Below are 11652 nucleotides of genomic sequence, written 5' to 3' on the forward strand. Positions count from 1 at the left end.
TGTGACCAAGTCGGACTTAGTCTGGTTAGTCCAGGCCAGACCCGGACTCAAATCGAGTCAAGCATGCTGCACTTGGTACCAAGTTGGGTCAAGTTCAGGTTAGGTCTATTTCAAAATCAGGTTGAGTCAGGTCAGCCCTTCAACCCTTACTTAGTCCGACTCGACTCGTTGCCCTGTTCTACACGCTGTGTATTAGGGAAAGTTTTTGTTTTTAATCCTCACATTTGGATATTCCTGAAATTTAAACTTTTAATTTCAGTGTTCAATATTAAGCCTATGCCTGTCCATTCCTTTCAACCTTGATCCCGCCCCTATAGGTGTATGCTCATGATGCTTAAGGATTGAGTTCAATTTCCTCCCTGTGGTTTTTTAGATGCTCGTGGTTGGTGAGTGATTGTGTGCATTTGCAGGGAATGGTCGAGGACACCCTGTCTTTAAAAAAAGATTTTAAAAAACTTTCCCAAAACCCGTCACGAGTTTCGGCGAATGGCTCTGGTCTTGGGTTTGCTCCCCACAGACACGAGTTCATTTCCCCTCTCCGTGGGTTACCAGTCATGAGTTTGGGAGAACGTCTTTGGTCGTGGGTTTGCTCCCCACAGACACGAGTTCGGGAGAATGGATTTGGTCGTGGGTTTCCTCCCCATAGACACGAGTTCGATTCCCCTTCCTGTAGATTACCTGTCATGAGTTTGGGTGAATGACTTTGGTTGTGGGTTTGCTCCCCACAGACATAAGTTTGATTCCCCTTCCCGTGGATAACCCGATGCACATGGTGTAATAGGGGAAGTTATTTATTTTTATTTATTTATTTATTTATTTTTTCTAATCCTCGCATCTGGAGACTCCTGAAACCCTCAATTCTATGTTCACTATTAAGCCTATGCCCAACCATTCCTTTCAATATTCATCCAACCCTTATATGGGTACGCTAGTGATGCTTAACGACTGAACGAGAGCTTCGTCTGTCAATGAATAACGGATTGACTCCATTGTTGGCATTGCTCTGTTTTTCTCTCCTTTCCTATCAGTGACTTCCGATGCACGCTGTCACTAATAAGGAGACGTCATATCTGCTAAAAAATGGAGCCCTAATCTAGTAGGGCGCATTATAGCGAAATTCGGGTGGCCCTGGCTTATAGCTCTCTTGATTAGGTCGTCGTATTTTGCAGTGGTGACTCCTGAAGCATGGGAGCTACTACTAGACCAGCACAATTACATGAACAACATGGCTTTTCCAGTCAAAGCCTTTCGCCCAAACTTCAATATATAGAACTCTTTTTTTCTTCAAAGTGGATTTATTAGGGGCCAAGCCTGCCCGACCCCCCGAAGTGGCTTAACATCTGGTGTTGGTTGACCGGCTCTTATTGCCTATAATATGTTCTCTCGACCAAAAAGTCAGTCTACATCCCCCATTCGAATTAGAAATCCTGCCTTGCCTCTAATCACTTCACTCCTTCCCATGATCATTTTCAGGTTTTGGTTTGTCCTAGATGATGGGGTAAGGTCCCATGAATGTGCACACAACTTACTTTTTATTGGACTATCTTCAATAGGCAAAATCACACACCACTTTACACAAGGGTTGATTAGCCGTGGAATCAAAGTAATAACTATCGATCTTTAATTAGGATCAAGACAAATAAGAACACTCAGACTCTTACCTGAAGATGAAGTTAGGCTTGGATAAGGACACTAGTTGGATTAAGAAGTCACTCATTAAAAAACACTTGGTTTTTTTTTTTTTGGCATCTAATCAACATGGTGATGGACATGGTGGATGGGTTGAATGACATATGGTATGCCTCATAATGCTTGACTCCACCTATTTAGATAAAATAGGTAAAGGCTATTTTGTTATTGCAATCCCTAAAAATTTTGTTTAGGGAAAGTCCAAGGCCTGTTTGGTGCAAGTTAAAAATGAATTATCATATTTTCTTTAGGTTAGTTTTTCTTTTTACAATTCTTCTCGAGTACTTTGAACTTGAGAATGTGAACGATATTTTCATCTTGAATTGCAAGCATGACACAAAAAGAGCTTAATATGTTTACCGGTGAGTGCATGATTTTATTTTCAGATCTTTTCTAATAAGTTGTTTCGATTTTTACAACCAATGTGGCTGTTTCCAGCACAATGAAATCGGCCTTTTAGTAATATTCTATGGATACAATGTAGTTTGGTTTTATTCCCTTATCAACTTTGTTTTTAACAGTATTTCCAGTGTTCCTTTAAAGTCATAGATTTTGCGTAATTTTTATTCTTGTATTCCAGTCGTCCTATAGAGTCATAGATTCTGCTCAACTTTGTTTTTAACAAACAGTGTGGGGAAGAAAATGGTGATCTTTTCTCCTTTGCTTTGGAGCACTTCCTAACATGCATAAGAGAGGTATGCACAACCACATTCCGTCACAGGCATGCACATGCCCGCACATGCACAAAGAGGCATGCATGTGCCGTGCCTACAACCACCCATTTTTTTAAACCAATTTGGTTGTGTACACGCAACACATGATCCGAGTTCAGTCATATTTTCCTTGAAAAATGCTTGTATGTGGTGCGATGCACAGGGACTACATGGTGCAAGTGGCAAACATGGGCTGATCAAGACTGTTGATCTAGTGGGCCATGGTGTGGATCAACTCTGCCAAAAATCTCAGTGATTCAAGGCTTCGACCATCTAATTGTTATGAGTTTTAATCCATTGTTCTATGTCGTAGCCCTTCTGGTTTAATATTTTGCACTAGTTGATCCTTATGGTGAGGCCAACCCATTAGAAGGGTTAAATTTCGCATTCATTTGGGCCAAATTGAGTTGGGTTCAGGTTGGGCACCTTGGGTTAGAATTCTTGTCAGGTCGGGGTGTGGATTGGATCCTTTCAAGTATGAATGGGCCCAGGTTAACTTCAACCCAACTCAATCCGCCCGAATTGCACCCTAAGGTAGCATCATGATCATATGATTTAATTAAAAAGGAATCCTCGAAAAGGCTACGGTTTCCCCAGCTGTGAAAATGGGCGAAGGAACGGGAAGCTTCGGAAAGAGGAGGAACAAGACCCACACCCTCTGCGTGCGCTGCGGCTGCCGTAGCTTCCATCTGCAGAAGAGCAGATGCGCCGCTTGCGGCTATCTTACTGCCAGGATCCGCAAATATAACTGGAGCGTGAAGGCAATCCGGCGTAAGACTACTGGAACTGGAAGGATGAGGTATCTCCGTCACTTGCCTCGCAGATTCAAGAGCAATTTCAGAGAAGGTGCCCAAGCTGCTTCGTTTTAATGCATTAAAACAGGTGTTTCGGGTGTAATCTTGGCACTCTGTTTTTATTTAATTTCCATGAATTCTAGAAACTCAGTTTTGGATCTTTGTTTGATGAGTTTTACTCAAAAAATAAAAAATAAAAAATAAAAAGGAATCTTTTTCTTCAACTTCTTTATCCAAACTGTTTCTTATTCCAATATGTCATGAACTTCTTGTAGCTTATTTAGATTCATCTTTCTACATAAATTTATCTACTCTGCAATATCTACTTCCAGAGGCTCTATCATGTCAACTATCCATTTGTATTTGTAAGCAAGGGACTGAATTTTCTTAGAGAGAAGTCTTCCTTCTTAGCACAGCTCTTGTAGTATTTGCACTGGCTGGGGGTATCCTGGCTAACTTGGACTGTTATGATATATGCAGGCTCTACTGTGAATCTAGGAAACTGTCAGACACTGCCACTACTATATCACGAACATGCACCTATAACAGGAAGGAGATCTAGTCCACACTTGGGTGGATGGAAAATTTCTCCTTGTTTACACCATATGTGAGGTATATGATGATATGCAGATCATTTTTAATACTTAGGATTGTCCAATCACCTAAAATCTGGGCCCATGACCAGTTCATGATTGTCCACGATGTAAGAACAGTTCAGATTATCATATGAATACGCTGCATGATGAATGTAATGGCATCATAAATATTATTAAACATGGACAAGAAATTTACTTTCCTATCAATATCTTATGTTATTGGAGAACAATTTTGCGTATAAGTATTAGACTCTTATGTTATTGGAGGCATGCACTCCACATCAATATCTACTCGTGTACATGTTGCAGATTTTCTTCCACTAATCTATTCATGTATTTTGTTCTCTTTCTCTGCACTTCTGATGCATACTGTAAGTATGTTGTCTGATCCTGCTTGTATGTCTGAAGATTTTGGATCAATATCAAGAGTCATGTGATGCTCGATCCATGGAAGGTGCTAAGTGTTGGAAACTTGCCTGAAGTGCAACTTTGGTCGGCTATTCTATGGGTGGTTTTGTTGCCAGAGCTGCAGTTGTCCACCCACATTTAAGGAAGTCAGCAGTTGAGATTGTTCTCACTCTTTCAAGTTGACACCATGTTAGCTTCTTTACTCTCTTCATTGTAGTTATAAATCTTTCTTCTTCTTATTCCAGTCACTACATGCCTAACAAAATTGAACAACTTATACAGGTTACCTCCTCTGGCATTGTGGCCATCTTTGGGTCATTTCTTTTCACAAGTCAATAGAGAATGGGAAAAGGGTTATGAGGTCCAGAGAACTCATAGAGGCAGGATGTCAGATCCTACACTCTCTCTTTTTGTTGTCATCTCCATTTCTGGTGGTATCCGTGATTACCAGGTTTCATCCTTGGACCCATTTAAAAACGCCTTTGTTTTTACATTTTATACGTACTAGTTATATACCTCTAACATATTTTTGTTCTTTTCAATAGTTTTTCTACACCTTATGCTTTTATTAATGTGAATAAGTTGTTTGAGGCTGGGTGCACTCATTTCAAGTTACACAGCTTGCAATTATTCCTACTCCAGCATGCATTTCACTTCATTGGTGCTCCTTTCTAAAAGGTATGCTAATCATGTTGTAACTTGTGCTTTTCTTACCCTACAGACTGCACTCCCAAACCTTTTGCTTGGCAAACTATCCAACTAGCCAGGTTTGGTATGTTTATCATGATCTCATTAGACATTTCTTTTTCTTAGACATGTGTACCAAAATTGCTACATTATCTGTGGAATAGGATTCTTATGGCTAACCTAAATAGAACATGATTCATCTAGTTGAACCCAAAATGTAAGGCTTAGAGGGGTTGTTTGTTTACCACTTAATATGTCACCGAACTCTTAAAATCATATTTCAGCCACTTAAGATGCTATTTTGGGTGTTTGTTTAACACAATTAATAAAAGTCCTTAATGGAAATTAATCACGGAATTAATTCAAGGGTGGTGAATGTGCCGAAAGAGGTAAGTGATTTTAAGTTACACATTTTTTTCTAAATGACTACTCTGCCCTCTTCGAAGTAACTTTCTATGAAAGCTTTTAGGGGTAATTGCGTAGTTGTTGTGTGGACATGGCAAAGTTCTTTGGGCCCATCATGATGTTTGTGTTATATCCGTAGTTGTTGTGTGGACATGGCAAAGTTCTTTGGGCCCATCATGATGTTTGTGTTATATCCACCATGTCCATCCATTTTGCCACATCATTTCAAAGCATTAGCCAAAAAGGAGGCAAACCCTAAGCTTAAGTAGACTACAGTTTCCACACCACATAAAGCTGTGGGGACGATACCTTCCTAGGGCCCATCATGATGTTTTCTTGCCATCCAACCTGTTCATACGGTCACACGGACCTAGATGAAGGGAAAACACAAATATCAGCTTGATCCATAACTTTCATTGCCCCTAAGAAGTTTTCAATTGTATGCGATCAATCTCCAATGATTTCTGTGGTGCAGTCTACTTTAACTTTGGGTCTACCACATTTTTGGGCTCATGACCCAAAAAAATATGAATGGTATGGATCTAACACAAAACATTATGGTGGGGCCCACAGAACTTTGTTACATCAACATGGTACCCACGGAGGTGCCGTGTTAGGAAATCCGCCTTGCAAACGGATTTCTTTCGAAAGCCTTTGCAGGAAGCTCCTGTAATGGGAAGCTAGATGGGGTTTAATGCAAAAACTATAAATAAAGGAACAAGTGCTTAGATATGCACATGCGTGCTACATTAATGTGTGCTGGTGTGATAGGCAGGGTTGTATACATGTGTGGACTTAGCAGAATTCAATGGAATATCTAGAGAACAAGTTGCAAACCTTATAGTGTTGTGTCATACAATCCATTTTCTCCCTTGCTTTGTGTTCCACTAACACATCACGTTCGTATGCAAATGGTACTAAACACAAACAATTTCCACTACCATCTTCAAGTACAGATTTTTGCATACTTCTAAAATAGCATCCAAGCCTTGTTGTTTCCATTCTCAAGAAATTTCCTATGGGGTCATGTCCAAAAATGGATCTACCCACATAGGAGTGCACAACCCTGGATCTACCCACATAGGAGTGTACAACCCTGTTTTTTTCTTATGTGGACGCTCAAAAAGTGTAATACCCTATTGAACAACCAAGGTAAAAAAATTCAGCTCACTCATCAGGTAGTGTACCAAAAAATAATATGATTGATGACTTGCCCAAGTTGCATGCAACTCATCCAAGTCTCGTCTGGAATTAAGACCAAATGAGTCAGTTGGAGTTGCTAAGTCAAAATGATGAGGAGATTTTTTTTCCGCTGTTGATGCAGTTCACTACATCAGAAACATGTTAGCTTGCCAAATTACCAATGTATGTTCTTGGTATCACTTGCAAAGAGTTGTGCTTTTGGTGTGCCTTTATCATTGTGCAAGTATTCTAGCTTGTCGGTATGGATATATGAGCAACTAAAGAATATGTTAATGGACGGCTGAAAAATAGACATGGTGATACATAATTATATTTTCTTTCGGTAAGGATTAGATGGCTGATACATAATTATAATTAACCAAATACTCAATAAATAGTTTGCCTTTTCAAAATCAAAAGATAGATTCAAAAGATAGACACACTGAAATTTATTTACCTAGTTAAGCTTTCAAATGTATGGATTGTGATGATCTATTATGCTGATTCTGTTTGATGTAAACTGAGTCTCTAACATAAACTGACACAATAATGGCAACTAATGTATATTCTATTTTGGGTAAACTGATTTTATTTTCAGTTTTATGGTCAGTATGCTTGTTTGTAGATCAATCAATACATGCTTTTCTGGTTATGAAACTTTTAAGATTAACATGTGTAGCTGATCTTTATGCAACTTTGATATGGATGTCCTGCCCTGGTGAGTAGTTTATTTTGTCCATAATGCACAGTGACAGTGAAGATGTTCTCTGGCAAATAGACGTGGATAGGATGGTTTTTCTTTTTACAATTCTTCTTGAGTACTGTGAACTTGAGAATGTGAAGGATATTTTCATCTTGAATTGCAGGCATGACACAAAAGAGCTTAATATGTTTACTGGTGAGTGCATGATTTTGTTTTCAGATCTTCTCTAATAAGTTGTTTTGATTTTTACAACCAATGTGGCTGTTTCCAGCACAATGAAATTGGCCTTTCAGTAATATTCTACGGATACAATGCAGTTTGGTTTTATTCCCTTATCAACTTTGTTTTTAACAGTATTACCAGTCTTCCTTTAGAGTCATAGATTCTGCTTAATTTTTATCCTTGGATTGCAGTGTTCCTTTAGAGTCATAGAGTCTGCTCAACTTTGTTTTTAATAGTGTGGGGAAGAAAATGGTGATCTCTTCTCCTTTGCTATGGAACACTTCTAACATGCACAAGAGAGGTATGCACAACCACATTCCGTCATAGGCATGCATGTGCCCGCACATGCACAATAGAGGCATGCATGTGTCGTGCCTGCAACCACCCATTTTTTAAACCAATTTGGTTGTACACACGCAACACATGATCCGAGTTCAGTAGTATTTTCCTTGAAGAATGCTTATATGCGGTGCGATGCACAGGGATTGCATGGTGCAAGTGGCAAACATGGGTTGATCAAGACTGTTGATCTAGTGGGCCATGGTGGGGATCAACTCTGCCAAAAATCCCGGTGATTCAAGGCTTCGACCATCCTATTGTTGTGAGTTTTTAATATGGGACTAAATATCTAATGGTCCGAGTGGATCTTACATAAAATCATGGTGGGACCCATCAAAATCAAGACTTGTGCCTACAATTCCCTTTTTTTAAAATGATCTTTTTGGTTGGAGACTTGAATTTTGGTAGGGTCCACCATGATGTGCATTCAAAATCCACTCCCATCATTAGATGCCTAATCCTAGTTTAAGCCCAGGGCCAAAAAATGAGGCTAACTTGTGATTCAGGTGGGCCACGCTAAAGAAAACAATTAGATTACCTTGCATGGTTGTCATTTAGCTTGTCCTTGTTCTATAAGAGACCCATTGTACTATATACTGTATACATCATCGAAACCAGTCATTAAGTGAGCCCCATGATGTATGTGTTAGATACACATCATCCTACCTAGGCCCCTCAAGCTGACTTGAGATTCAGGTGGGCCACACCAAAGAAAACAATTGATCTGAGCCTTTTTGTGGTCCCAAGAAGTTTTTAAAGGGGTGTGGTCCACTTGACCTACAAATTTGTCTCATTTTTTGTGTCATGCAATAAAATGATCCAGACACATGCATGGGCGGTGTGAATCTAACACATACATTATGGGGCTCACATAAGATCCGTGCCGTGGAAAATGTTGTGCTTTCTTCCATCCCGACGCAATCGGCGTCGTTATGAATCTCTACCCTACCCATGGGCAAAGCAAAGCCTGGCTAAAAGAAGCTTCAGGCCCAGCTAATAGGTCTATTGTAACATCCCGAAAAAATCTGTACAAAGAGCCGAGTACCACCTTAGGCAGAAATCACTAAGGACCAAATCCTTTAGAAATTAGACAAAAATTATTAAGTGCTAAACTAAATAATAAATGGAATTAAATTGAACTGCTTTCAATATGAACTACAAAGCCCAAAACTAGTAGGATCGCTAATGCTACATTACCTAGAAACCTAGGATCAATCTCAAAACCCAGTTGCTCTCGGAGGCGCATTGAAACTCCGTATCGGACTTAGACCGCGCGTCGAAAGTCCGATTACCGCGAAACTATATGGTTATGACCGTCTTACTGGGCTTGACAACCATCATGGAAATCAAGTCTTAATAGTATCCAGGAGTGCACAACTTGAGCCCGGAGCAAAGTGTGTGAGAAACGTGAATATATTTAGAAAATGAACTAAAACTTAAGTAAATTGGGTCATTCGCTTGTAGGCCAAATCTAAGGATTCGGACCGTTAAAATCTGACCCAATTACACCCTCGGATCAGGGAAAATTTCTAACACATGTCAGTGTACTTGTGACCCTGATCTAGTACCGGTGACTGTTGAAGCGAAACTGGTCCTTCGCGGTCGATTTGTAAATCCAATCAGACCAAAAACTTAACCTGACCTAGATCCAATGTCAGGGAACTTTCCCCGGATCGTATGCGGAAAAGGAGCCTCCAGATGTGCTCCGTTAGACCGAAATGGCCACCGTTTTGCTATAACCTAAGTATACCATGGCCATGGGGCCATTTCCATAAGTTCTAGGCCTATATAAGGGCCTTAACCCACCCCTCTCTCATTCCATACGAATTTCAAACCCTAGGAGAGAGAAGAGAAGAAGGAGAAGAGAAGAGAGAGGAGAAGAGAGAGAAAGTGGGAGATCGTTCCTGGGATTTGATCCCACCACTCCATGTGCTTAACCACTGCTTCTGTGTCGCTACACCGGCGATTTCAATTTCGTTTTCAGGTAAGGAATCCTAACCCTAATATGTTTTAGGGATTCAAATAGAGTAACTAGTGAAATAGCTAACCTATTTCATGCTATAGGTTGCCGTTGTGTCGTGAACAAAGACGTAGTGTTTGAACTGAGTTCGGTACGGGTTTACCGGTGAAAGGTGCAGACTATAAATGTTTAGGTTATGATTTTCAAGGCTTTCGATGCCAGTTAATGATTTATGACTAACTTGATTGCTGTCACATGCGCTTAGATGTGATGATTTCCCTGTATTACGCATATATATATATATATATATATATAAACTATGTTAAAAATAATGTATTCTATGTGTTTGTTGAAATGTCTGAAAGAACATGGAATTATGATTTGTGCCTGCCATGGGTATTGGTTGAGAATACATGATTGTCGTATGTGTGGCAACTCCTTTGTGAAAGGATTTGCTATAATATAGGTTATAACTAATTTATTTCATATATGATGGAATGTGTAGACTAAATGTTCGATAAAATGTTTGAATGAGAAATTATCTGATGAATTGTATTTATTTAGGGCATTGAGATAGGATTCTCAACTACGTTATCTAGATATATAATTTTCTCCATGTAGTCTTAATTTCAACTACGTGGTTTATGTATAAAATGCATATGTATAATGACAAGTTTTATGTGGTTGATAAAATGTCTGAATGAGATATCATTTGATGAACTGTATTTAATAAGGGTGTTGAGATAGAATTCTCAACCACCTTATCTATATGCATAGTTTCCTTCATGTAACCTAAATTCCGATTATGCAATCTATGGATGAAATGCAATATATGGCAATATGTGCAATGTGTTTGATGAAATGCTCGAATGAGATTTGTGTTGGGAATGTTTGTTAAATGCTTATATGATTATCACATGTCTTCATATGCTGCATTTGAATGTGATTGGGACTACTAAGTAGTCCAGGCAATCGATAATGATTCCGGAATGAGTGGTCGAACTGGTCTTACCACATTGGATAAGTTCGATGAATCCGAGTCTTACAATGATTGTCGATAGTGTTACCATGTCGACTAATTCAGTTACGCTCGTACCAATCGAACTAGTTAAGTAACCCGATTGGCCTATTGTGTGTTTACCATGTATGGACACTACTGCTTGAATCAAGGTACCAACTTACTACTGCAAAGCCTATTTAACCTTGGTATGACGATCCGCTAAGACTCATGAGCCGGGCATGGTGGTATGGGACACCGTGGTCAAGCTGTCGGCCTACGGTGGGGCGACGAGCCTCCCCGTAGTGTCCAGTGAGTAACCTAAACTTGTGAGCCAAATACGGTGGTATGAGACACTGTATTCGAGCTGTCGGCCTACCCCGACGCAGCCTGGCTGTGGTCCCCAGTCTGGTTGGTGACGAGCTTTCAAAAATAGACTGCCAGTTGGTAGGGCCTCGGTGGAGTAACCTCGAGTATACACTAGGACTACGCTAAGGTGATGAGCCTTTCCGTAGTGACCTCGAGTATAAACAGGCCTACGTGGATGGTGACGAGCCTCCCATAGTGACCTGAACTTGCCTATCGTATATGATTGACTAGGATTGACGACCCTAGATGGATCATTGTTTGGGTAATGATATAAGGGAGGTGCCTTAGATTCCCAAACCTGCTATATGAATAAGTCTAATTAAGAACTTGGCTAATCACATACATGCACCGCATTTGCATGTCCTTTGGCGTTGGAGTTGAGCACAGAGGAAGGGTTGCATGCCGCGATCGTGAGATGATGTTGTAGAGGGAGTGTAGGCGGGGGCATGCATCATAAACACATATCATCCTCGCATTAACCAGAGTACTTAGGAATGCTTGATGTATTGCTTTATCATTACTGCTTGACTGAATTGATAACATATTAACCTTTGCTTTATAGCTCCACTGAGTTGATCACTCACTCCC

General features: G+C 40.0%; 1 protein-coding gene across 1 annotated transcript; it reads left to right on the top strand.

Annotated features, from left to right (window-relative positions):
* Positions 1–2974: 2974 nt before the first annotated feature.
* Positions 2975–3354, top strand: LOC131221271 (large ribosomal subunit protein eL37x-like). The gene has a single exon (XM_058216472.1). The coding sequence runs from the start codon at positions 3008–3010 to the stop codon at positions 3269–3271; it is 264 nt and encodes an 87-aa protein (XP_058072455.1). The 5' UTR covers positions 2975–3007; the 3' UTR covers positions 3272–3354.
* The last annotated feature ends 8298 nt before the right edge of the window (positions 3355–11652 follow it).

The sequence above is a fragment of the Magnolia sinica genome, chromosome 12, assembly GCF_029962835.1.
Source record: "Magnolia sinica isolate HGM2019 chromosome 12, MsV1, whole genome shotgun sequence".
Lineage (NCBI taxonomy): Eukaryota > Viridiplantae > Streptophyta > Magnoliopsida > Magnoliales > Magnoliaceae > Magnolia > Magnolia sinica.